Source organism: Podarcis bocagei, assembly GCF_964188305.1.
Source record: "Podarcis bocagei genome assembly, chromosome: 7".
NCBI lineage: Eukaryota > Metazoa > Chordata > Lepidosauria > Squamata > Lacertidae > Podarcis > Podarcis bocagei.
Window position 1 is genome coordinate 86,528,362 of NC_138132.1, and position 27,782 is coordinate 86,556,143.

At 48.2% G+C, this 27,782-nt stretch overlaps 1 protein-coding gene across 1 annotated transcript; it reads right to left on the bottom strand.

Moving 5' to 3' along the window:
- Window positions 1–2,684: 2,684 nt before the first annotated feature.
- On the bottom strand, window positions 2,685–27,632 carry CCDC63 (coiled-coil domain containing 63). Its single transcript, XM_081203096.1, has 12 exons — window positions 27,422–27,632; window positions 25,713–25,827; window positions 24,190–24,356; window positions 22,737–22,926; window positions 21,731–21,850; window positions 19,358–19,539; window positions 18,521–18,702; window positions 13,517–13,734; window positions 10,222–10,296; window positions 8,461–8,653; window positions 5,520–5,717; window positions 2,685–2,998 (listed from the first exon to the last, which is right to left on the bottom strand). The coding sequence occupies exons 2-12, from the start codon at window positions 25,749–25,751 to the stop codon at window positions 2,859–2,861; spliced, it is 1,704 nt and encodes a 567-aa protein (XP_081059222.1). The 5' UTR covers window positions 25,752–25,827; window positions 27,422–27,632; the 3' UTR covers window positions 2,685–2,858.
- Between the last annotated feature and the right edge of the window lie 150 nt (window positions 27,633–27,782).

Genomic DNA, 27,782 nt, shown 5'->3' on the forward strand with positions numbered 1-27,782 from the left:
ATTATTATTATTATTATTATTATTATTATTATTACATTTATTTTGCTTTAAACAAGTACATATAAATATAGACGACCAAAATTACAAAGGGAAATTCCTTAATAGTAATGGAAAAAACTAAAAAAACTAAAAAAAATATTGAAGTACATGACACAGAACATAAGCAACTATGGGAAAGATAAAAGAAAAGAAAAAAGAAAAATAGGAGAAAAAGAAAAAAGAAGATGAGCCAAAGCAGGAAAGCTCATCTACTGTACACTTCCGTCAAGCTCACAACAGATCATTATTCTTACCAATTCTCTCTATCTGCATTCCAAAGGAATCCCTCATCTTGGTATCAGGGAGCATTTCTCTATGCGGTATCATTCTAAACATAGCCAGATCTTTCTTCTTGAGTCCTTGTCCCCTAAATAATTATTTCAACATTCCCATTCTTCTTTCACCAGTTTTTTAGGTGTATCTCTTATTGCATCTGTCAGCTTTGCGAGCTCCAAATACTCGCACAATTTGACTACCCATTCCTCTTCAGTGGGTGTATTTGTGTCTTTCCAGTGCTTTGCCACTATAACCCTTTGCTGCTGACGTTGCATACATAAATAGCCTAGTTTTATTTTGGGGAATATTATCTGAAACCATTCCTAGTAAAAATTCTTCCGGTTTCTTGCTAAATGTAGTTTTTATCCATCTCTTTATCTCTTCACAAATCATGTTCCAAAATCTTTGTATCTCTAGACAGGACCACCACATATGGTAGTATGTTCCTATCTGTTCCTTACATCGCCAGCACTTGTTATTGTTTGATTTATTTATTTTTGCAAGTTTTACAGGGGTCAGGTACCACCTATAGTACATTTTCATAAGATTTTCCCTTATACGGAAACAAGCTGTGAATTTTATATTTTTAGTCCATAATTCATTCCAAATATTGGGTTTGATCGTATGTCCCAGGTCCCTCTCCCATTTTACTGTAATTTCTTTAATATCTTCCTCCTTTCTTTGCCAATTCAAAAGTAGTTTGTACATTTTGGAAAGTGTCTTTTGATTATTATATAAAATATCCTTCTCCAGATAGGATATTGCTTTGTTGACACATGCCATCTTTGACCCCCCTCCAGATCTAGCTAGGGTATCTGTGGTCTGGAATCCAGAACCACCTATGGGATGATCCCATGAACCCAGCATTTGGAGGGTGGAGATTCCCCGTTGGGGAGGGCACCACCTTTCACCTGCGTAGGAGGGAGAGCGGGTAGATGCTGCAGGCTGCTTTTGTTTTGCAAATGCCCCCCAAATAATGCTCATGCGGCTTAGTTCTTCCATTGCGGTAAATAAGAAATGGGGAAAGATGTGGTTTATGGGAGGAGCTCAGATTGATAGAGTTGAGGCAGGAAGTGGGGATGGAGTCAGGCAGGAAGTAGAGACAGGAGACCTCTGTTCCTCTAGAAGTGATTTGACTACCACTCCCATCATGCCTGACCATTCACCCCATTGGCCTCAACTGCTGGGAGTTGGGGTCCACCAACATCTGCCTAAGGTCACCTGTACATTTCCTGAAATATACTCATACTCGGAGTCAAGAGTGGATTTCATGCTCTTTATTCAGCTCATGCTAGTGAGGAATGCAAGTCCCCCCAAGGTGTCTGCTTTATATACATCATTTACACAATGGGCCCCACGTGATTGGCTAATTCCAGGATTCTCCTGTAGGCCAATCAGGTTGCGGATTCACTTCCACCTGGAGCTGGATTGGATGGCTCCTGCGGACCAATCAGACTGCTGCATTTTGGATCCTATTTAACTCAGTACATAACATTTCCCCTCTGAGTGCTGCCAGGAGCTCTCCTTCGGCTAGCCCAGCCCCATCCTGGTCCTCCGAGCTTTACTACTGTCATTGGAAGAAACAAACAGATGCTCGGATAGATCCCTGGGTTTTCCCTGGCTAATGGACCCAGCCAATCTCCTGGCTGTGCAAAAGCCAAGCATTAAAAAGAAAAATCAATATGCATTGCAGGGACATCAAGGTCAAGGTGGACAGCTCTGTTCACATATTTTTAGAGGGGGAAACTCCCGCTCCCCTCCAGCTGCTGAGTTCACTCAAATCTGCGGCAGCACATCTCTCTCAAAGCAGACTTTGTGTAAAAGATTTTTTTTAAAAAGCTTTAAAGAAATGTGTGGGTGCATGTGTGGTTCTGCCCCTATGTTGCAAACAGAAGCAGACAGATGCCCACCATCATACTCAGCCAGTAGATGGAGAGAAATATTTGATAGTAAAAGCAAAGGTAAAGGGACCCCTGACCATTAGGTCCAGTCGTGGCCGACTCTGGGGTTGCGGCGCTCATCTCGCTTTATTGGCCGAGGGAACCGGCGTACAGCTTCCGAGTCATGTGGCCAGCATGACTAAGCCGCTTCTGGCAAACCAGAGCAGCACACGGAAACACCGTTTACCTTCCTGCCAGAGTGGTACCTATTTATCTACTTGCACTTTGAAGTGCTTTCGAACTGCTGGGTTGGCAGGAGCAGGGACCGAGCAACAGGAGCTCACCCCGTCGTGGGGATTCGAACCATCGACCTTCTGATCGGCAAGTCCTAGGCTCTGTGGTTTAACCCACAGCGCCACCTGCGGCCCAATAGTAAAAGTAAAACATTGCTAAGGTTAGAACATTGCAGAGACTGTAGAAATGCGAAAGTCAAATCGTGTCCTTTATTAATAACCTTTTATGTTTACAAAAGAGAGCCCATTTTGGTACTCCATCCCATTTAGTATTTTTTAAAATATAAATATATATATACACACATACATAGTCTCTGAACTGGGCTGAGAATCCCTGGGCTTTCTGGACGGAGTGCCTGCCTGCCTCCTCTTAGGGTCTGGTGGAATACTTCTTCTTTTCTCGGCTGCCCTCCATTCTCTCCACCGAGTTTTTAAGCGATTTCATCTTCTCCCTTTCCATTTTCTCCAGGATCATGGCTCGCAGGGTGCTGTGGTCCAGAGGACCCTCGACTGTTGGGAAATTCAAGGGGTTGCAGCTTAGAGGTGGAATCCGCAACATTAGGCTTGGTTTTTAATTACAGCTTGCAACAAAACGGAATTTGAGCCCCTGGCCACCTGCTCCTCCTCACCCTCCGCCCAGGCTCAAGCTTGCTTCAGATGACCAGTAAGACCCCCTCGTCCCCTTGCTCAGCTCGTCATAAACTTGGGTCTTCCTTGGGAAAGATCAGGAAATGATCTTCTGGTTGGCCAACCTCTCACCTTTCATTTCAGTCCTAAATGGGACTGGTGGCAGCGGAGGCCAGCTGGCAGCAGGAGATGCTCTGGTGTTGAGGAGCATCATTCCCTGTCCATGGAGACTATCCCTTCCTCACCAGACTCTGGGATGGCCACGCAAGGCTTCTGGAAGGCTGTGGGATGCCACAGGAGCCTCCCAGAGAGCCAGTGTGGTGTAGTGGTTGAGAGCAGTGGACTCGTAATCTGGTGAACCGGGTTCGCATCTCCGCTCCTCCACATGCAGCTGCTGGGTGACCTTGGGCCAGTCACACTTCTTTGAAGTCTCTCAGCCCTACTCACCTCACAGAGTGTTTGTTGTGGGGGAGGAAGGGAAAGGAGAATGTTAGCCGCTTTGAGACTCCTGAAGGGGAGTGAAAGGCGGGATATCAAATCCAAACAACTCCTCCTCCTCCTCTTCTTCTTCTTCTTCTTCTTCTTCTTCTTCTTCTTCTTCTTCTTCTTTTTTCCCAGAGCCCAGTAAACAAAATGGAGGGCTTGAAAACTCTTTCAGTGATGGGAAACCCCCGCAAAGAAAGAGCTTTTTAAGCCCTCCTCCTTGCTCACAGGGCTCTGGGACGGTCACGTGAGATCTTGGCTGGCCCCTTCCCACTGTCCATTCTCCCTTACCCAGTTCTGCATTTGTTTGCTTGGTTGCGCTGGCCGATGATCCCCAGTGGGCTAGGGACAAAGGTGAAAGATGCTTCCTAGTTCTGCTGGATCTCTTAGTGGCCTTTGATACCATCAACCATAACATACTTCTGGACCATCTAGAGGAGCTGGGAGCTGGAAGTGGTTCCACTCCTTCCTCCTGGGCCATGTCCAGAAAGTGGTGATGGAGGATGAGTGTTCAGAACCCTGGGCCCTCACTTGTGGGGTGTCTCAGGGTTCTGTCCTCTCCCCCATTCTTTTTAACATCTATATGAAGCCACTGGGAGAGATCATCAGGAGTGTTAGGCTGGGTGTTCATCAGTATGCGGATGGTACCCAGCTCTACCTCTCTTTCAAATCAGAATCAGTGAAGGTGGTGAAGGCCCTGTGTGAGTGTCTGGAGGCAGTTGGAGGATGGATGGCGGCTAACAGATTGAGGTTGAATCCGGACAAGACAGAAGTACTGTTTTGGGGGGACAGGAGGAGGGCGAGTGTGGAGGACTCCCTGGTCCTGAATAGGGCAACTGTGCCCCTGAAGGACCAGGTGCACAGCCTGGGAGTCATTTTGGACTCACAGCTGTCCATGGAAGTGCAGGTTAATTCTGTATCCAGGGCAGCTGTTTACCAGCTCCATCTGGTACGCAGGCCTAGACCCTACCTGCCCACGGACTGTCTCGCCAGAGTGGTGCATGCTCTAGTTGTCTCCTGCTTGGACAACTGCAATGTGCTCTATGTCGGGCTACCTTTAAAGGTGACCCAGAAACTGCAACTAATCCAGAATGCAGCAGCAAGACTGGTGACTGGGAGTGGCCACCGAGACCATATAAAACTGGTCCTGAAAGACCTACATTGGCTCCCAGTAGGTTTTCCAAGCACAATTCAAAGTGTTGGTGCTGACCTTTAAAGCCCTAAACAGCCTCGGCCCAGTATACCTGAAGGAGCGTCTCCACCCCCATCGTTCAACCCGGACACTGAGGTCCAGCTCCGAGGACCTTTGGCGGTTCCCTCCCTGCGAGAAGTGAGGTTACAGGGAACCAGGCAGAGGGCCTTCTTGGTAGCGGCGCCCGCCCTGTGGAATGCCCTCCCAGCAGATGTCAAGGAAATAAACAACCACCTGACTTTTAGAAGACATCTGAAGGCAGCCCTGTTTAGGGAAGTTTTTAATGTGTGATTCTATTTTTAATATTCTGTTGGGAGCCACCCAGAGTTGCTGGGGAAACCCAGCCAGATGGGCGGGGTATAAATAAAAAAATATTATTTTTATTGCTTGTTTTCCCACCTACCACTCCATGCAGAGCTGCAATTGTGCAAGTAAATCACATGTAAGCCGCAGGTAGAGTCGTAGCTATGGGGGGACTTAGCCAGGTTTTTTGCCCCGGATGAAGCCTCCAGAGGGCTGCCAGCCCCCCCCCCTCTCTCTCTCTCTCTCTCTCTCTCTCTCTCTCTGTGTGTGTGTGTACGCAAATGCATGGGGTGGTGGTAGTACCAATCTGGGTCTTTGACCCAGGTGAAATAAAGCCTCGTTTCACCCCCGACTGCAGGCCTGCTGCATATATTGAGAGCATTTAGAAACATTTTGCCTCACTGCATCAGAGCCACAGTTACTTACAGGGCTCCGGTGTCTCCGCGAAGGGATCGACACTGAAAGAAGGTGGCACAATCTTAATGGTCTCCATTTTCTTCAGGAAGGCGGAGCCACCCAAAAAGGGGTTCAGCATGGGGACCGAGTCCAGCTCCCCCTCCAGCTCCTTGTAACGCCGGAAAGATTCGATCAGCAAGAGGTCGTTGCTTTTCTTCTCCAAGATGCCTGAAGGGAGGAGACAAGTGGTGTACTTCAGGAGCAGTGGCCTATTGGCTGGAGGTCACCAGGGGTCAAAGACCCCTTGCTGTTTCTGTGCGAATGCTCAGAGTGGCAGGAGAGGATATATTGTTTATTAATATCCTTCCTAACTTGCGTTAGCAAGTTCCTTTACTTAGCAGACTTTACACCCCCCTTTTTACATGCACAGCAGATAACTGGTTGCAGGCTCGTGTGAGCCTCTCACTATTGTACAATTCAACCTGTCTCAGATTGAATTGTACGTTCCTGGTAAGTTCCCTTGAATCCCTCTTAAAAGAATAAAGACACGGCAATCTCATTCAAAGTCATCAAAAGAAGTTTACTCACATCAGTTCACAGTTGGATTCCTGAAGGCAGACTTAGTTACCGATATGTACATGTGGATCTACCCCATATGGGGGGATAATCCCAGTGCTTCTGCTGGCTGAAAGCTAGCAGAACAGTCCTAGCTAAAAGCTGGTCAAATGAAGAAGGAAGTCAAAAAGAGAGAGGTGTGCTGCGTGACTCGTCCTTTTGTTACCTGGACAGGTAAGGTCACGCCCACCTTTTATCACATGCAAAAGGAAGGATGCTGCAGCCAGGAGGAACAGGAACAGGAAATTTTGACTGGCTGGACCAAACATTCCCTCACATGTCTTCTCTAGCATTACAAGGAATGTTGTACTTGACTGGCTCTCATGGATCACATCCCATAGTGCCCACAGTCGCCAGTGTCCTGGAGCTACAGAATCTGCATGCAAGGGAGTCTTTTTAACCACTGTCTTTCCCAAAGCTAAGCATGTAGGAGCACTGAAAATCACAAGTTGCTTCAAGAGAATGGCATGCAAGCTCCGTGTTGTACAATGGGACTTCACAGAAAACACAGCTTAAGTTGCCCACCAATCATTTGTAGATCGAGCTGAAAGGCAACACAAGTAGATTTGCATTGCTTCTTGCAATGCATCCACTATTATGATTATACCATATTGGCCTGAATATAAGCCACACCCAAATACAATAAGCACCTTTAAAATTGATGGGGGAGGGGGGAGAGAAGAAAAAATAAAAAATACCCCAATATAAGTTGCTCCCTTCCTCACTGCTCCTGGCTGCATACTGTAAGGTCGCAAATATAAGCCGCACTTTAACTTTCCGCAGTCGGAATTTGGGGACAAAGTGAGGCCAATGTGGCAATTGTAAGATTACCTAACACGCATCGCATGCACAAAAAACCCTCATACCAATAACTAACTTAGTTGGTCTCTAAGGTGCTACTGGAAGGAATTTTTCTATTATTTTATTTATTTTATTTTGTTTCGACTACAGCAGACCAACACGGCTACCTACCTGTAACGCATTTAACTTAACACACATTTAACTTGTGCCATGCTAACCATACATGGTTGAAGGCTGCTTGAAGGGCTGAAATCCCACAAGTTAAATGCAAGCAAGGCAGAGAGCTTAAACGCTCTTTTTGGGATGGGTTTCCTGGTCCATAAAAACCTTTTAAGCTCTCCACCTTTCTTGGGAAGCAAGGCCCTCTCCAAGCACCAGGTCTGGGATATTCCCAACAGCCCTGCAAGATCTTGCAAGAGCATCCTGGGCCCTCCAGAAACAGAATGCAGAGAGCTCCTTGCTCCCCAAGAAGGCAGAGAGCTTCAAACATCTTGCTAGACTAAAACGCCCATCATTTCTAGCAACCAACCATGCTGCCTGCTGGAGCTACTGGGCAATGGATTCTAGCAATGTGGGTTGTTCTTGCCCAATGGAGATTTGCAGGGATATGGCCATAGCTCAGTGGCAGAGTGCCTCCCTTGCAGACAGACGGTCCCAGGTTCAAATCCTAGTGGCATCTCCAGGGAAAGACCCTGTGCCTGAAACCCTGCAGAGGTGTTGCCAGCCCCGTGATGCTTTTAGGTGTCTGGTGTGCATCTGGGTCCATTGCAGAAGCAACACAAGAGATGGGCCTGGTCTAGGGCGCCGTCTGGATATGGCCTGGATATAGTCTAAATATGGTCTGAAGCTCAACATCCAAAAAACGAAGATCATGGCCACTGGGCCCATCACTTCCTGGCAAATAGAAGGGGAAGAAATTGAGGCAGTGAGAGATTTTACTTTCTTGGGCTCCATGATCACTACAGATGGTGACAGCAGCCACAAAATTAGAAGACGCCTGCTTCTTGGGAGAATGACAAATGACAAATCTAGACAGCATCTTAATAAGCAGAGACATCACTTTTCCAACAAAGGTCTGTATAGTTAGAGCTATGGTTTTCCCAGTAGTGATGTATGGAAGTGAGAGCTGGACCATAAAGAAGACTGATCGCCGAAGAATGGATGCTTTTGAATTATGGTGCAGGAGGAGACTCTTGAGAGTCCCATGGACTGCAAGAAGATCAAACCTCTCCATTCTGAAGGAAATCAGCCCTGAGTGCTCACTGGAAGGACAGATCCTGAAGCTGAGGCTCCAATACTCACCTCATGAGAAGAGAAGACTCCCTGGAAAAGACCCTGATGTTGGGAAAGATGGAGAGCACAAGGAGAAGGGGACGACAGAGGACGAGGTGGTGGGACAGTGTTCTCAAAGCTACCAGCATGAGTTTGACCAAATTGCGGGAGGTGGAAGACAGGAGTGCCTGGCGTACTCTGGTGCAGGGGGTCACGAAGAGTCGGACATAACTAAACGACTAAACAACAACATCAACAACAACAACAGGGCCCCATCACTCACTTAAATACTGCATCAGGTTCTGATCTGTGATCTCCCCCGTCTCGCCCAGGTGCTCCCTGATCTGGGTGGCATCGCAGCCCGTTTCCTTGAACAGGAAGTCCACCGCCTGCTTCAGCTGGTCCAGGATCTTTCTGTTCTCTTTCAGCTTGTACTCGTACAGGTTGGCTTCTTCCGTGGTCTTCTGCAGCTTATCCTGAGGGCCAAAGGAGAGGTGGTCAGGTGAAATATACTCGGAGTCGAGAGCGGATTTCATGCTCTTTATTCAGCTAATAGCGGTGAGGAGGAATGGAAGTTCCCCCAGAATGTCCGCTTTATATACATTATTTACACAATGGGCCCCACGTGATTGGCTAATTCCGGGATTCACCTGTAGGCCAATCAGGTTGCGGATTCACTTCCACCTGGAGCTGGATTGGGTGGCTCCTGTGGACCAATCAGACTGCTGCATTCTGGACCCTATTGTTCTAGGACCAATCAGACTGCTGCCTTTTAGATCCAATTCAACTCAGTACATAACACCAGAGCTATTGGGATACTGCCAGGGAGACAGGGGCATTAGACAGGCCCCCAGCTGGCTCCAGCCACTGGCCGGCAGCTGGACGATCACCGGTCTCCCTTGGAACAGCATCAATCAGCGACACGAGCCTCAGATACGTTTAGAGACCCATGCACGCTCTATCAGCAGAGTGTGTCAATCTTCTCACAGCAGAAGAGGCGGACAGAGCCATGTGTAAGCAGTATATGACAGCATTTTATTCAGCAGCAGGAACAAAGGAAAAAACATGTCTGCTTTCCTTCGTGTCCAGCAAAACAGCGGCAATACAAAAGCTATATACAAACGGAAGTTCCTAGACTGTGCTGGAAGTAAACAGGCGTGTGACACACAACAGTCATGCCTGTTCCCTTTTAAAGTTGAGCTCCCGTTGTTCGGTCCCTGCTCCTGCCAACCTAGCAGTTCGAAAGCACGTCAAGTACAAGTAGATAAACAGGTACCACTCCGGTGGGAAGGTAAACAGCATTTCCATGCACTGCTCTGGTTCTCCAGAAGTGGCTTAGTCATGCTGGCCACATGACCCAGAAGCTGTCTGCGGACAAACGCCGGCTCCCTTGGCCTATAGAGCGAGATGAGCATGCAACCCCAGAGTCATCCGTGACTGGACCTAACGGTCAAGGGTAAAGGTAAATGTAAAGGGACCCCTGACCATTAGGTCCAGTCATGGCTGACTCTGGGGTTGCAGCGCTCATCTTGTTTTATTGGCCAAAGGAGCCGGCGTACAGCTTCCGGGTCATGTGGCCAACATGACTAAGCCGCTTCTGGAGAACCAGAGCAGCTCACGGAAACGCCGTAGACCTTCCCGCCGGAGCAGTACCTATCTATCTACTTGCACTTGACGTGCTTTCGAACTGCTAGGTTGGCAGGAGCAGGGACCGAGTAACGGGAACTCACCCCGTTGTGGGGATTCGAACCGCCAATCTTCTGATCGGCAAGTCCTAGGCTCTGTGGTTTAACCCACAGCATCACCTGCGTCCCAGGTCCCCAAGAGAGTAGGGCCCTAAGCTATAGCTTGTTTGGCTTATATGTAAATCTGGCACTGTCCGTGCTGACTGACAGCAGCTCTCAACCCCTCCCATGAGATGTCACTGGGGATTGAACCCGGGACACGCTGCCTATGAGCTATGGGACTCGAAAGTCCCAAACGTTGCAGCCTTTCCCCACAGCGACGGGACCCCCTAGGTCAGCCCCACATGTGCCCCATTTACCTCCACTTCTTTCATGTTGCCACGAACGATGTCTTCTGCCTTCTTGTGGTCGGATTTAAGCTTGCTGATTTCATTCTACAGAACACAGAAGGGCACAAAGGGGATCAGGCAGAGAGTGGGGAACCTTTCCCTCCCAAATTGCAAGGGCCATATTTTCTCATTGGCAAGTTTCCAGGGGCCAACATGCAGCTGGTGGGCGGGGCCAGGGGCAAAAGGGGGTGGAGCAACATGCATAGCTCCTCCCTTTATCCTGTGGGTGTCGCTCCTGCTTGCTAGATTTCCAGAATTAGGGTGGAACCTAGGCACACATTTTAAAAATTGTGAAAGTGCTTTTTTAAAGAAACGGTTTGAAAAAATATATTGAATTTGCCATAGCTCACCATCGCCATCTAGTGTCACATTTGTATAATGCACCTTACAACACACTTTGTCTGAAAGATCACATAAAATGTGAAAATTAATAGGTAAAGAAAAGTTGGAATTATGTGCCACCTGAGTGCAATGCTAGTCTTGAAAGAAGAAACCTTCTGATGCCAATAGATATCCACTTAAGCACGCAGGGGCACAAAAGAGTTGGTGCCGCCTGCCTAGGCTGTATAATTATTAAGGACTGTAGGTCCATTAATTTCCACGGGTATTGAGGATCATATAGCATAGCTGGTGATTAATCAGAGTAAAATATTTTACTCCTTTGCATGCTTATAGTTTTTATTTATTTGTTTTATTTTTTCCCTTTCATCCTTTGCATGAATATGTATAAGCAAATGGAAATAACAAGATAAAATATTTTAATGGATGGATTAATCAGAGAAGTCTGTTTTTGTTCCTGTAGCTGTCGATGTTGCAGGCTCCTTTTTAGAAGGAATCTGGTACGCATTCCAGGATTCATGGGTGGGTGTTGGTGAAAGCATTTTGAGAGCGTCCATCAAGTGGTTTGGTCCAACTCATAGCTGTCAACTTTTCCCTTTTCTTGCGAGGAATCCTAATCGGAATAAGGGAATTTCCCTTTAAAAAAGGGAAACGTTGACAGCTATGGTCCAACTCCCAACCAAAAGAGTAGTTGGTGGTGATAGAGAGGTTTAGCCATCTTGTAGTCCCTTCATTGGCTACATGGTGGCAGCAATGAGTCAATTGTAGCTCCTGAAATGTTTCTCTCACCCACATTCTTTATTTTATTATTATTGCAACTGGTTTCTTAATCACCTCCCAAGCCACGATCTCAAGGCAATTTACACATAAAATAGTTAAAAACACTTAAAAACACACAAAAAGGACGTTTAAAAGAGTGTTTCCCAGGTGTTTTTAAGACTACAACTCCCACCATCCCTGACCTGCTTCCTAGGGATGATAGGAGTTGTAGTCCGGAAACAGCTGGCGACCCAAGTCTGGGAAACACTGGCTTAAAGCAAAAAGAAAACCCTCACAGGAAGACTTGTAGACCCATTTATCCTGCTGGGAAAACCAGCTGGAACAAAAATGTACTTGACTGATTTGGGAGGTACAGTGGACGCTCAGGTTGCGAATGTGATCTGTGTGGGAGGCACGTTTGCAACCAGCAGCGCCGTGTCTGTGCATGCGCAGGTTGTGATTTGGTCTTCTGCGCTTGTGCAAAGCACAATTTAGCGTCTCCAACCCCATCATTCTGCCCGGACGCTGAGGTCCAGCGCCGAGGGCCTTCTGGCGGTTCCCTCACTGCGAGAAGCAAAGCTAAAGGGAACCAGGCAGAGGGCCTTCTCGGTGGTGGCACCCGCCCTGTGGAACGCCCTCCCAACAGATGTCAAAGTGATAAACAACTACCTGACATTCAGAAGACATCTGAAGGCAGCCCTGTTTAGGGAAGCTTTTAATTTTTAATAGGTTATTGTATTTTAGTGTTTTGTTGGAAGCCGCCCAGAGTGGTTGGGGAAACCCAGCCAGATGGGCGGGGTACAAATAATAAATTATTATTATTATTATTATTATTATTATTATTATTATTATTATTATATATGCGCGACCGCCAAAACCCAGAAGTAACCTGTTACGGTACTTCCGGGTTTCGGCACGTACATAAACCAAAAAAATGCAACCTGAAGCATCTGTAACCCGAGGTATGACTGTACAAGGATGGAGGCCATTTCTTAAGCAACCTGCTTCTGAGCTGCGCAGGGCCTTAGATGGCAGTACCAGCATCTTGAATGTGGCCTTGTAGCAAACCGGCAGCCGGTGGCAGACCCCCAAGCAATGTGTTACATGCTGGCGGGCGTTTGACTGCCATGTTCTGCGTCAGCTGGAGCCTCCATACCATGCCAAGGGCATTGCAGCACTGTGTGGTTACCAGGGCATAAACAGCTGTGGCCAAGCTATTTCAATCCAGGAGCCACCGGGAGCAATGGCTCCCGGTGGGGTACAGGATCAGGTTTAAGGTACAGGATCAGGTTTAAGGTGCTGGTGTTAACCTTTAAAGCCCTATACAGGTTAGGACCCTCGTACCTACGGGACCGCCTCTCCTGGTATGTCCCACAGAGGAACTTACGGTCTTCAAATAAAAATATCCTGAAGGTCCCAGGCCACAGAGAGGTTAGGCTGGCCTCAACCAGAGCCAGGGCTTTTTCGGCTGTGGCTCCAATCTGGTGGAATGCTCTGTCACAAGAGACTAGGGCCCTGCAGGACTTGACATCTTTCCACAGGGCCTGCAAGACAGAGCTGTTCCACCAGGCCTTTGGCCAGGGCACAGCCTGACCCCCTTCTTTGGCAATATTCACAGAACTTTAGCCTAATGGTTGCCATCAATTTGAGTTGAATTAATTTATAATGAAATGATTTTAGTAAAGGTAAAGGTACCCCTGCCCGTACGGGCCAGTCGTGACTGACTCTGGGGTTGCGCGCCCATCTCGCTTAAGAGGTCGGGAGCCAGCGCTGTCCGGAGACACTTCCGGGTCACGTGGCCAGCGTGACGAAGCTGCGGCTAGCGAGCCAGCACCAGCGCAGCACACGGAAACGCCGTTTACCTTCCCGCTATAAAGCGGTCCCTATTTATCTACTTGCACTTAAGAGTGCTTTCAAACTGCTAGGTGGGCAGGAGCTGGGACCGAACGATTTTAGAATGCTGTACTATTTTATTGTTGTTAGCCGCCCTGAGCCCAGCTTCGGCTGGGGAGGGCAGGATATAAATAAAAATTATTATTATTATTATTATTACTGCTCAATCAAAACACAGCCCACTTGCAGCAGGATCAGCAGTCCAGAGCCCAGCCTGGGCCAGAGGACCAGGGACCAGTGAGGGGCGTAGGAGGGGGAAGGGCAGAGAGGATACCTCGATGTCTTCAATCCTTTTCTGCAGCCTCTCATTGTCATTGTTCAGTTCGGTGAGATAGCTGAAGTAGGCAAAGTTCTTCTCCTCCTTCTCAATGAACTCTTCCACCAGCAGGTCAATGTCCCCATTTTCCGTCAGCTTCAGCAGTCGCATGTAGGCTACCTCGTAACTCTCAAAGCTCTCCCCCTTGGTCTTGGCTCGCTTCTTGGCCTTGAGAGCTGGAAGGGATTCAAGGGGGAGGGTTCATAAAATTGTCTCTTGCCACCTCAGTCTCCGAGGGGTGCAAGGCTCCAGGGGGTTCCAGGCACTTACCCAGGGTTCTGTCAGAAGTCCAGGTTCCCAGGTTGATAACACAGTAAGCGTAGATAATTAAAAAGGAGGATTTATTGCCAAGACAAACAGATAACTCCGGACGGCTCTAACAAAGCCTCCAGCATCATTACTCAGGATGACCCTTCTGAAGATTCCTTCCAGGATCTACAGAAGATATTGAACTTACCACTCTCACGTCTCTTGTTTTGCTTCCTGTCTAGCAGCCCTCCCATTCACCGACTCTTTGGACTGAGTGGATCAGCTCTACCCTCTCCCTGGTCTGAGAGGCTGTCTCTGAATATATTCTCCCCTATATGTGCTTCCTGCAAGCTCTGGCCGTGTTCTAGCGTGCTCTCAGCTACTGCCTTATCACCCATCAAGGTCAGGAAGAGCAGCAGTCTGCAGCGGCCGGCTCTTCCCTGCCTAACATCTAAGTCTCTCTGTTCCTGGCTGCTTTCTGCAGTTGGCTGCAAACCTTCACTGGGAGCTGGCTCATTCCTGACAGGTTTGTGTTTCCTTGCAGAGTGTGGGGCAGCAGAGACTATGGTTTATTTACACGTATATACAACCTGAGCCTAAGATAGAGGGGTTCATAGCATTAACACCCCAAGAAGGTCTTGCTTCTCCCATAGCCACAGCCCTGGATTTAAACAGAAATCAAGCATGGCTCTCACTGTCTGGCTTCTGCCTTTTCGGGCTCAGATCACACACACTCTTTGTCTTGATCTTTCTCACCACCAGCCAGGTGAAGGAGGGGACCCACCCATTTGCCCTCCGGCAAAAAGCTACTTCCTTCGTTATACAAAGGACCATACTTAGGTGGTTCTTGTGCACTTTGCCTGGGTAACTCAACAGCGGAATCCTCCATTTGATTTTTGACCCTTGTTGGATCCGGGACCCCAAGAATTGCAGGAGACCCGGGCATCAAGCCGGTTAACTCACTCCCACTGACTCACAACACTCATGAAAAAACATCACTGCAGGATCACATTCACCCGGTGCTATACCAGCTGCACTGACTCCTAGTGGAGTACAGGATCAGGCTTAAGGTGCTGGTTTTAACCTTTAAAGCCCTATATGGCCTAGGACCCTCGTACCTACGGGATGGCCTCTCCTGGTATGTCCCACGGAGGACTTTACAGTCTTGAAACAAAAACATCTTGGAGGTCCCGGGCCACAGGGAGGTTAGGCTGGCCTCAACCAGAGCCAGGGCTTTTTTGGCCGTGGCCCCGATCTGGTGGAACGCTCTGTCATGTCACAAGAGACTAGGGCCCTGCGGGACTTGACATCTTTCCACAGGGCCTGCAGGACAGAGCTGTTCCACCAGGCCTTTGGCCAAGGCACAGCCTGACCCCCTCCTTTGGTAATTCTTCACAGAACTCTAGCCCAATGGTTGCCATCAATTTGATTTGAACTGATTTTATAATGAATTGATTTTAGAATGCTGTATTATTTTAATGTTGTTGGCCGCTCTAAGCCCAGCTTTGGCTGGGGAGGGCAGGATATACCGTATTTTTTGCTCTATAAGACTCACTTTTTCCCTCCTAAAAAGTAAAGGGAATGTGTGTGCGTCTTATATAGCGAGTGCAGGCTGCAGAGCTATCCCAGAAGCCAGAACAGCAAGAGGGATTGCTGCTTTCTTTTTTTAAAAAAAAAAAAATTATTGGGTTTTCCGCTTTTATAAAAACAATACACACACAAAAATAACACAAGACAAAAACATGTATAAATTCAGCAGATCCTCGTTTCATAACCTTGTTCCCTGACTTCCCCCCACCCCCCCTCGTGCATCCCAATTCCCAAAATTATATCGGCAAGTTGGTATTTCTCCTCTTAACCATCTTATTCATTTTATTACCTCTTTTCTAACAAAAAAAAAATTGATTTTCCTAAGTTGGACTTAAGTTCTCTTCCATCGATTTTTCATTTTATCTTAATTAAAAGTCATATTAATCAAACCTAAAAGTCTTAAGAGTTTTTAAGAATCTCCTCTTCCCTCCCTCCCATCCCCGGTTTTTGTCCCTTCCCAATAGAAATCCAAAGTCAAGATTCTCAGCCTGGGTTCCTCACGTCCGAGGCTTTCAAGTCTCTTTCAGTCCCTCTCCGCCGGTCTTGTTGGTAGTCCTTTATGTCAGTCATCAAGTCTAGAAAAAGTTCTTTCGCCGTCAAACCATATTCTCTTCCCACAAGGACATCTGAAAGCCACTGCTGAAGAATTTCCACAAATCCTGCATCTTCAAAGTCAAAGTCAGAATGGAGGCCCCAATCATATTTCTTTGTTTTAAGTTCCTGTGTTCCATAAACTCCCGGGACCTCCTCCTTCTTCTTCTTCAACTTTCGCAGACTTGTGGTAGATGTAATCCAAAAATCTCCTTGCTTGTATTCCACAGATGTCGGCTTTTGGTTGTTACTTCCCAGCTTTACTTTCTCTTTTTCTTGTTTAGTCTCTTCCACCTCTTCAGATATCAGTTCCCATTCAGCTGTGGATTCTTTCTCATTCAGGTCCTCAATACATACAGCAGAGCTGCCTGTTCCAGAAGTCAAGGTCATAAGTTGTTTATTCATGGCCAAGCTCTGCTCTTGTAGAGTTCCCACCAATTGAAACATCCTTTCGATTTCCACTAGTAACTTTCCATCCACAGCCATTGTAGCCATTGTAGTTTCACAGAGTTCCCCCTAGGGGGAATCTGGTTACTTATTAGTCTTTTCTCCAACAGTCCTTTAACTTATTATTATTACTTTGTTTCCAACAATTTTGGCTCAATTATGACTCGTCTTAATCCAGAGGGATCTTAGATAGCGATTTTTCCACTTTAAACTGCCCGTTTGGCAGCTTTGACAGCTGTCAAACTCCGCAGCTCTTACACAGGCACAAAGGCAGGACGTTCCCGAGCCCAGGAGGGGGGGTTGTTTAAAACAAAAAGAGGGTCTCCAAAACTCCACTCTCCAGCACAAAATTTCCTTTAGCTAAATCTTGAAAGTTAGTGTCCTTTTTAACTCACCCCACCAAGGGTAGGCTCTCCAGCTTAGCTCTTATGTCGTTGCTTAGATCGTCTGCAAGGGGGGGGTGCGGACTTCCTTTTAGCACACCCCCCGGTCGTCTCCAATTCAGGGTAAAATTTTTAAAGTCCCAATCCGTCTTACTCACGGGTAGTTCTTTCAGTCCAGATTTTCAAGGAAGGAAGTCAGCGCTCTCTGGTCATGGCTCGCGGCTTCGCTCCACCGAGGTAGCGGTCGACTCTCAGTGCCACGCCACCCCCGTATCCTCTCCGCAGCCTTTAAAAAGGCTCTTCGTGGATCAGGGGGGGCGCTTAAGGCACCCGCCGAGTCTTCAGTCCGCAGGCTTCCGCGCCTGCGGTTTTTAAGGGTCCCCGCGTCGCCGGCGCGGCAAAGACCCGTCCTCGGTAGAGCCGATTCCCTCCGCAGCTCGGAGGGAATCCGCCATTTCCAGATCGCGTCAACCCGGAAGTCGGGATTGCTGCTTTCACTGTGCAGCGATCCCTCTTGCTATTCTGGTTTCTGAGATTCAGAATATTTTTTTTCTTGTTTTCCTCCTCCAAAAACTAGGTGCATCTTGTGGTCTGGTGTGTCTTATAGAGCAAAAAATACGGTAAATAAAATTTTTTTATTATTATTATTATTATTATTATTATTATTATTATTATTATTATCAATTGCTCAACCCACTAAAGGCAGCAATTAAAGAGCTAAAATTTAAAGTCATGGAAGCTGTGGTGTCAAGCAACCAAACAGGCTGGGATATGAGCCAGTTTCATGACTGCACCATGACTGAATAGCGCCCACAGGATCCATCCTTTTGCTTTCAGCAGCCAGTGTGTTCTGCTTCACACATTCAGCAGCCCAAAGGCTGAGCAACTGGCTAAAATTTACACAGCAGACCCTAACAGCAGGAACTTTTAAATCTATTCTTTTCATAAATACAGGAGTGTCTTCAGCAAGCCTTTAAATCATAACTTTAAAGCATAAATTCAAAGCATATGGTGGTAAGAATTGTAAAGTCCCTAATATAAAACAAATGTTTATAAATGTACAAGGCAAGCACATACACAAGTATATAAACCACATGTCTGAAATAGCACAGGAGAGCAATCCTGAAGCCATTTTGACTCTCCCAAATTGACCTCAATATACTTATTTGCAAGGAGGAAGGAAATGGGGAAAACCTTCCCCTTTGTCTTTTTGCCTACAAATCTTGTCTGAAAGACGTATTTGTGTATGAATAAGGTGAGCCCATGACCTGGATTCAGGAACTAAAAGTATTAACCATCACAAAAGAATGGCCAGGCTGCCCTGGTAAAGCAATCAGGGACCATTAACAGGTATCCTGGCAAACAGGATTTCTGTTGTAGACCGCCTCCTTCTGTGATGTATGTATCATGTTTTTTGGGGTGGTCTTGAGCTACAGGGTGGGCAATTCCAAAAGTCTATAGAAGGGCTTGTGCCCCATTGTTCTGGGTTCCTGATCCCTCCTGCGTGTGGTGAGTGAGGACCCTGTTGCAACAGATCAATAAAGATCAGGCTTACTAGCTGCTTTGCTTCTCAATATTCTCTGGTTGGCCTCTCTTATTTTCTCCTACCGATAGGGAACCCACTTAAGGACTCTATATGGGCTCTTGGATTCCCCATAAGGGGGGGAAAGGGCAGATTTTTGTTGACAACAATGCGTGGTACCTTCTTCCTTTTTGGCTTGCTCCTCAAATTCCGAGCGGTCCACCAGCTTGATGAGCATGAAAGCCTTCAGCTTGGTTTCATGGTTGTAGATCCGCTCCAGCTCCCGAAACTCAACGTTGAACTGCGCAATGTCCTTGCAGCGCCGCTCCTTCATTGCAGAGATCCTGGCAAGGGCCTCCACCCTAGAAGCGGGCAGAAGTGGTGGTGACGGGCAAATCATAGAATCACAGTTGGAAAGGGGTCCCCAAAGGTCCTCGAGTCCAACCCCTGCAATGCATGAAAATGCATGTTCAGAAATAGGACAGGAACACAGGGATGCTGCCTTTAATAGTCACACTACTGACCCACCAGGTTCAGTGTTGTCTACATTGACTGGTTTTTGAATTCTGGAGCTAGAGGAGACTCTTGAGAGTCCCATGGACTGCAAGAAGATCAGACCTATCCATTCTGAAGGAAATCAGCCCTGAGTGCTCCCTGGAAGGACAGATCCTGAAGCTGAGGCTCCAATACTTTGGCCACCTCATGAGAAGAGAAGACTCCCTGGAAAAGACCCTGATGTTGGGAGAGTTGGAGGGCACAAGGAGAAGGGGAAGCCAGAGGACGAGATGGTGGGACAGTGTTGTCGAAGCTACCAGCATGAGTTTGACCAAAGTGTGGGAGGCAGTGGAAGACAGGAGTGCCTGGCGTGCTCTGGTCCATGGGGTCACGAAGAGTCGGACACGACTAAGCCACTAAACAACAACGATGACTGGTAGCATCTCTATGGGGTTTCGGGTGGGGGGCGGATCCCAGGATTTGAACCTGGCGGGATTTGAACCTGGGACCAGCTGCTCTCACCTTTGCTCGTAGGCTTGCGTCGATTGCACAATAGACAAGTCCATCGTCTTCCTCTGTTGCTCTAGCTGTTTGTGAAGCCGGGAGTAGATGGAATCGAAGACAGACTTCTGGCACTGGAGGTTCTCTATCTCCTCGCGGAGTTTGGCATTGGTGATCATGATGGTGTCAAAATAAACCGTTACCTGGGAAGAGCAAAATGAGGAAGGGGTTGAATCCTGACAAGACAGAAATACTGTTTTGGGGGGACAGGGGGCGGGTGGGTATGGAGGACTCCCTGGTCCTGAATGGGGTAACTGTGCCCCTGAAGGACCATGTGCGCAGCCTGGAAGTCATTCTGGACTCACAGCTGTCCATGGAGGCTCAGGTCAATTCTGTGTCCATGGTATCTGTTTATCAGCTCCATCTGGTACACAGGCTAAGACTCTACCTGCCCGCAGACTGTCTCGCCAGAGTGGTGCATGCTCTGGTTATCTCTCGCTTGGACTACTGCAATGTGCTCTATGTGGGGCTACTTTTGAAGGTGACCCGAAAACTACCACTAATCCAGGATGCGGCAGCTAGACTGGTGACTGGGAGCGGCTGCCGAGACCACATAACACCGGTCTTGAAAGACCTACACTGGCTCCCAGTACGTTTTCGAGCACAATTCAAAGTGTTGGTGCTGACCTTGAAAGCCCTAAACGGCCTCGGTCCAGTATACCTGAAGGAGCATCTCCACCTCCACCATTCAGCCCAGACACTGAGGTCCAGCACCGAGGGCCTTCTGGCGGTTCCCTCATTGCGAGAAGCCAAGTTACAGGGAACCAGGCAGAGGACCTTCTCGGTAGTGGCACCCGCCCTGTGGAACGCCCTCCCATCAGATGTCAAAGAGAAAAATAACTACCAAACTTTTAGAAGACGTCTGAAGGCAGCCCTGTTTAGGGAAGCTTTTAATGTTTAATAGGTTATTGTATTTTAGTGTTTTGTTGGAAGCCGCCCAGAGTGGCTGGGGAAACCCACCCAGATGGGTGGGGTATAAATAATAATGAGTTGTTATTATTATTATTATTATTATTATTATTATTATTATTATTATTATTATTATGACTGTCCTAAACTGCAAAACCTTCTTCCTGCAAAGAGGTGCTGAACCACCTTGGCATTAGTCTGTGCCATCTAGAGGAATAGTCATGATTTTAGATTGGGTGTTGTTTTTTAATAGGTTTACTTTGGCTGGAATTCGAGGGCACATCCCAGGAAGATGTGGAGCAGAGGTAGCGAGAGGTGTGACCTGCAGAGAGGGAATGTGGCTTGGGGTGAGACATGAGGGCCAGAGAGGACCCTAGAGGGCCACATTTGGCCCCTGGTCTGAGGTCCCCCACCTCTCCCACCCAGTTTTTCTCTCCACTCTCAGCATCCTGTGCCACTGAGATCTTTTGGGGATATTGTGCAACATTTTCTCCTCCTTGGGATCCCCCCCCCTGAAAAAGTGGGGTCCCTGCAAGTCTTCAAGTCTTCCCTCATGTGTGTGTGATGGCCTGGGATTCGGACTCGGAGGCTGAACCTGAGGGATCCCAGCCTGCACAGGATTCCCCGCCTTCAGAACCAGCTGAGCCGGGGCTGGGGCCTGAGCCTGAAGGGTCCTCACCTGTGCTGGGTCCTCAGCTGCAGGCATCAGCTGAGTCTACTCTGGCTCCTGAGGTGAAGGAGGACCCATTGCCTGCAGGTGCTCCACTCTCAGCCCCGTCAGAGGAAGCTGAGGTTGCCTCTGGGTCCGGTAACCCTCCAGCCTCTCCTGAGCTGCAGAGGCTCAGGGCAGAGAGGCGGAGGGAACTAAGTTCCCGCAGGAGGAGTGCTCGCCTCCAGGCCAGGGGAGGCGAGTCACCAGAGGATCGGGACCGCCCTTTGCCTTGGGGCAGATAAAAGCCGGCCAGCCCCAGTCCCAAGTTGTGGGAGCAGCATTGTTGGTTGCTAGTTCCTGCCTGAACCCTGTCCTGCTTTCCTGCCTGAGCTCCTGACCCGCCCTGGCTCCCTGCTTGCAAGCCTGTTCCTGACTTCACCCGACTCCCTGCCCTGCACGCAGCTTCAGCTACTACGGACTGCCTCCACGTTGCACCTTTGACCATGGACTGGACTTGGACCTCACCTCTCGAGTAACCCACGGGTCCAGCACAGTGTGTGTGTGTTGCAGAATGCTCCCCTGAAGCTTGGGAGCAGAATATAAACAGTTCCCGCTGCTTTTAACTGGGTTTATAATGTTGGTTTTTCGCAGGGGGTGAGATTATTTCATTGCCACCTCCCCAAGGAGGCAGACTCTGGTACTCAGCAGAGGCAGAAGGTGTGGGACTCAGGAGGGGGGTCTGGACCAGCGGAGGTGGGGGGGCCACAGCTCACGTGGTTGAGTCGGTACTCTAAGAGCTGGATCTGCTTCTGCAGCCACCTGCCGTCGTACTCCTGCCTCATTTTGATGACAAGCATTTTCTGTTTCTTAATCTTGTTCTCCAGTTCCATGATCTGAAACAAAAGAGATCCAGGAAGACCTTTATATGAATAGCTCAGGCACCAGTTTACCCACAAGGTCCCTTCGCCCCATAGACACCCACTTTTTTGTGCCTCCCCCCCCCCTCATTTCTGTTTAGACAAGTCTATACAGACACATCAAATGTGGCTGCTGCTGTTCCGATCTGTTTTTATTTTTTCAAAAAAAATCCACAATTACGTATAATAAATATAACATAGAAAAAAGAAAAAGCACACAAAAGAAAACACAATACAGTACTAAACAAGAAAAACAAAAAAATAATAATGGAATCTTAAACACATATCCCTTAAAAACCCAATTTCTCTTACATTATTAATTGACTTCTTCAGATCCCTCCCTTCTGAATTTCATTCTATCTGCATGTAACAGCTCTCCAATATCATTCTTAATCTAAAATTATTTCCAACTATTAACTATCTTATTCTCTTTTCTTACTGTTCTAAATCCAATTTAAGGTAAAGGTAAAGGGACCCCTGACCATTAGGTCAGGTCGTGACCGACTCTGGCTCTGTAAGCCACTTCTGGCATGTCAAAGTGCAAGTAGATAAATAGGTACCACTCCGGTGGGAAGGTAAACAGCGTTTCTGTGTGCTGCTCTGGTTCGCCAGAAGTGGTTCAGTCATGCTGGCCACATGACCCGGAAGCTGTACGCCGGCTCCCTTGGCCAATAAAGTGAAATGAGCACTGCAACCCCAGAGTCGGCCACGACTGGACCTAATGGTCAGGGGTCCCTTTACCTTTATGATACTATGATTCTAGGCTTTCTGCTTGCAGCAAACTAGAAAGCCAAAAATACAAGCCAATTTCAGGGTGTGTGCACCAGACCTCACACCCCTCCTGGCATTTCCCACCATGCACCTTGTCATCCAGTTCCGAGATCAAGGCCTTGGTGGCTCTGATGAGGGCGTCGTATTCGTCCTTGGTCTGCAAAAGGAATTTAAGCTCCATGCAGTTGCGGTCGTCGATGAAAAGGTTCCGAGGCGACTTGGTGAGGCTCAGAAGTAAACTGATCTCGTCGTGCTCTTGTTTCAAGGTGTGGATTTGCCTTCTGCGGCAGAGGAGGGAAAGAGATTAAGAGTGTGCATCCTCACATCAAACACTGCACAGACGCACCAATGGAGGCCCACAACTGCGCCGTGCGTTTGGTAATACTTCTCCGCACAATGGGACGCATGTGCAAGGGGGGTGGGGTTCACCTACATGGCTTTAAAAGGAGATGGGGTGGATCCGTAAAAAGTGGCAACCAATGGCCATCAGGAACGAGAGCAGAGCCTCCATGTACAGGAACAGTGTGCCTCAAATACTGGATGCTGGAACCAACCCACAGTGGGAGGCTATCGTCTTAATGCCAGTGGGCATCTGAAAGAGGGGGTCTGGTCCAGAAAAGGGGACTGGGGCTGGTGATATTGATCTAAGTCAACCTGGCAATATGTAACACAGACCTTCCTTCAGCCCCAAACAGAACGGGTGCAGAATGGTAGTTAAGGAATGTGCACTATGAGGAAGAGGGAGGCGATTTCCTAAGGAGCTGTTGGGAAAATGAGCCGCCACTGTGCTATTGCTATTTCTTTAGGATTTTTTAAAAATGTCTTCTTAATGTTTCCGTAGTGGGACGTGGGTGGCGCTGTGGGTTAAACCACAGAGCCTAGGACTTGCCGCTCAGAAGGTCAGCGGTTCGAACCCCCGTGACGGGGTGAGTCCCATTGCTTGGTCCCAGCTCCTGCCAACCTAGCAGTTCGAAAGCACATCAAGTGCAAGTAGATAAATAGGTACCGCTCCGGCGGGAAGGTAAATGGCATTTCCGTGCGCTGCTCTGGTTTGCCAGAAGTGGCTTAGTCATGCTGGCCACATGACCCGGAAGCTGTACGCCGGCTCCCTCGGCCAATAAAGCGAGATGAGCGCCGCAACCCCAGAATCGGTCACTACTGGACCTAATGGTCAGGGGTCCCTTTAGCTTTACCTAACGTTTCCGTAGTTTTTCTATAGGAGAGATTTGATTGATTGATTGATTGATTGATTGATTGATTGTCAATAGCACATCTGCAGTGGTCATTAAAGCTTCTGGCGGAAACCGTGATGTAATTCCATGTCCTTCATCAGATGGGAGCCAGGACAGGTGGGGGTTGGGGCAAAACCCCCCGGATTTGGCACCTTTGAAAAGCAAGGGCTATACTCCTGGGGATTGTTCTGAGGGCCAAACATGGAGACCCGGGGGCCGCATTTGGCCCCTGTGCCTGAGCTTCCCCACCTCTGGTCCCTGTGGACGTCCCTTCATGTGCCCACCCCCCTTGCAAAACTCTGCCCCACTTACTCCTGCTGGAACAACAGCCGCTGAGTCTTGATCCCAAAAGACTTCCTGTTCTCCACCATGATCCGGAACTGTTGCTGCAGCTTCCTCAGCTCAGTCTCGGCCATCATCTCTTTCTCCTTTTCAGTGTAGTCAGAGTTCTCGCTCCTGGAGCGGGATTGTTTCTGGCGCTGCGGATCGGGGCAGATCAGGAGGGAAGGGGGAAAGAGAGGGGAGGGGGGCCTGTTTTAAGCTCAAAAGGCTCAAACCTCCCTGTCCAGGGAGGCTCAGGTCAATTCTGTGTCCAGGGCAGCTGTTTATCAGCTCCATCTGGTACACATGCTGAGACCCTACCTGCCCGCGGACTGTCTCGCCTGAGTGGTACATGCTCTGGTTATCTCCCGCTTGGACTACTGCAATGCACTCTACATGGGGCTGCCTTTGAAGGGGACCCGGAAACTACAACTAATTCAGAATGCGGCAGCTAGACTGGTGCCTGGGAGCGGCCGCCGAGACCATATAACACCGGTCTTGAAAGACCTACACGGGCTCCCAATACGTTTCCGAGCACAATTCAAAGGGTTGGTGCTGACCTTTAAAGCCCTAAACGGCCTCGGTCCAGTATACCTGAAGGAGCGTCTCCACCCCCATCGTTCAGCCCAGACACTGAGGTCCAGCTCCGAGGGCCTTCTGGCAGTTCCCTTATTGCAAGAAGCCAAGTTACAGGGAACCAGGCAGAGGGCCTTCTCGGTAGTGGCACCCGCCCTGTGGAACGCCCTCCCATCAGATGTCAAAGAGAAAAATAACTACCAAACTTTTAGAAGACAGCTGAAGGCAGCCCTGTTTAGGGAAGCTTTTAATTTTTAATAGGTTACTGTATTTTAGTGTTTTGTTGGAAGCCGCCCAGAGTGGCTGGGGAAACCCAGCCAGATGGGTGGGGTATAAATAATAAATTATGATGATGATGATGATGATGATGATTCCTATATATCTCCCACCAACAAAAGCCATTTGATGGGGCCGAAGCATAGCAGGTGCCCTACCCTATTGGAAATCCCACAAGCGCCCGGCCCCCCGGCCCCAGCAGAGAAAGAAAGCATCTTCCTATTTGGGCAGTTTTAAAACAGCAGCAGCAACAGTGGAGATACCAGTGAAGAACTCAGGGGGGAGGAAACAAAACCATCTTTTTCTGCTGTCAGAGAGGGAGACCAGCTGACATCCTTCGGAAGAGAGTTTCAGAGCTCTGGGGCTACGACAAAAAAGGCCCTGCATCCCACGGCAACCAATCCATTTAAGAGTTGGAACCTGAAGTTGCCTGATCTGAAATTGTGTGTCACGCGTGTAACCACAGCCCAGAGCAGCCATTATGAGTAAAAACAAAACAAAACCCACATGTGGAAACGGCCTCAGAAAAAGGGGGGGGGACCACTGGTACCAATGTCATCTTTTGTAAGACGGTGGTGACAACTGTGGCCCATCAATAAATGTGCCATGGAATTAAACACAAGATGTCTTCAAGAGTCATTCCAGAGCAGTCTAAGAGTTACCAGGGTAGTTCCAGTCGCCATTTTAGTCAATGCCTTCATTCTCTCTCCTGTTGATGTCAGTCGCCTCCGTCAAGCAAAACGAAGGTAATATGGTTCTTGAAGGAAGACCCGTGCCCTGAAAAGAACAGCAAATGTACATTCGGAAGCAAGGGACCATCAGCAATTGCTCCATCATACTGGCAAATTTGGTCCTCGCCCCTTTTCCTCTGCTTCCCTTAAGGCGAAATCACCCCAGATGGCTCTCTGAGCTTAACGGGAGCACATGATCCTGATGGCATCACAGAGCTTGTTCTCCTTCTATAATGAGGGGGCGCAACAGATGGCTCAGCTTTGTCCAACCCATTCAGGACTTGGGTTTCCATAGAAATGACAAGAGAGCACGTACTGGTGGGGGCACAAACCTTCTTCTTGCCATTTCTATGGAAACCGACCCATTCCAAGCAGGTCATTCTACACATTTCGTTAGGTCTTGGCATGAAGGAGTTGCAAGGTTGACTGACGTTTGCCAAGCCCAGAATTTGGGAGCGGGTGAGGGCGGAGTGGGGTGGGGGGGTGTCATTTTGTCTGTTTACACCTGAACTCATCAGGTACTGCCCACACACTTCCAAGCACCGTTGGAGTCTCATGCCAGTGTGGTGCAGTGGTTAGAGTCTTGGGCTAGGACCTGGGGGAAACCAGGGTTCAAATCCCCCCACTTGAGCCATGAAGCTCACTTGATGATCTGGGGGAGGGGGGTTCAGTCCCTGCCTCTCAGCCTAACCTACTTCACAGAGTTTATGTGGGGGTTAAATGAGGAGGGGGAGAAGAAAGGCAGGTGAAGTGGACGGATTATCACAAAAAGGGCTAAAATGACCGGAAGAACCAGAAATCAAGAAAACCAAAATTTTAATTAGGGATGGGGAAAATTTCTAATTTATCCTAAAAACCATTGTAAACAGCTAAAATCCACCTGGGCCTAGGGGGTGAGGCCCAGACTCACCAGCCCTAATGAAGAGGTTTAATATGCTGTAAACCGCTTTGAGATTTTTATTTAAAATGCAAAGCGGTATAGAAATAAATAAATAATCGTTAGCAGGGTTGGAATAACACTTGTAGTTTAATGGTGAATTTTGGACATAAAGGAGATGTAAAAGATTTAGATTATCATAAAAGATGCAGGAGGATATGATTAACAATAGGACCCACAAAGGGGAGGAGGGATGTCCAGCAGAGAGATATGCGATTATAAAACTTTAATCTGAAAAATCAAACAAATAAATTTATTTTTTTAATAAAACAAATAAATTTATTTTTTTTATAAAAAAAAAGAGGAGGGGGAGAACCATGTATGCCACCCTGAGCGCCTGGAAGAAAAAAGTGGGATATACAGTAAATGCAATACCTGTAAAATAATAATAATAATAATAATAATAATAATAATAATAATAATAATAATAATAAATGCGTCTCCCATTTCAACTGCACTGACCCCTTGGACCCACCCTCCCGCCTGCTTATTTTGCAGCATAGAAACTGTAAACCTCTGGGGGCAGGGACCTTAGGTATGATGCATTTGAAAGAACCGTGAATATCGATCACATAAATAGGGGGGAAATTAGGAGAGGCTTGATGGGGAAAGAGGGGTCAGATGTGATTGACAACAATTATTTGGACAGCACAGGGAGAGAAGGAAGGGGAATAACGGAGCCTGGGCTAAGTAGAAGTCTCACTTTCCTCCGGGCACCAGCCGCAGCGCTGCCTCCCTACTTCTGCGGGACAGGATCTCGCAAGCGTCTTCTTCTAACCGCCGCGCAACTTGCGCGACGGCGGACTCCTCTACCTTCCTTTCAGAGAGGCCAGCCAACGAAAGGGAAAATGCTGATCTTCTAAAGGGCAGAAAATGAGGCCAGCGTCGGCGTCCCTTGCTTTCGCCCGCCTCCCCCTCCGCTTGCAGCAGAAGCGCCTCGCTTACTAGAACGCGCCCCGCGGAGAGTTCCGCGCACAATGCGGAATCCGATTGTGAGCGGGCAGCTTCTGATTGGCTGGGGCGCGGGCGTTCCGCGGGGTGGCCGATCCTCACCAGATTACCCG

What these genes read in the sequence shown, in the direction of transcription:
- CCDC63 (XM_081203096.1), bottom strand. Translation starts at nt 25,751, where the DNA reads ATGAAGGCATTGACTAAAATGGCGACTGGAACTACCCTG. An exon ending in AAAGGATTGAAGACATCGAG is followed by an intron (nt 10,297 to 13,516) that starts GTATCCTCTCTG and finishes TGTGTTCTGTAG; the next exon opens with AATGAAATCAGCAAGCTTAA. An exon ending in GCAACATGAAAGAAGTGGAG is followed by an intron (nt 8,654 to 10,221) that starts GTAAATGGGGCA and finishes TTTGGCCCTCAG; the next exon opens with GATAAGCTGCAGAAGACCAC.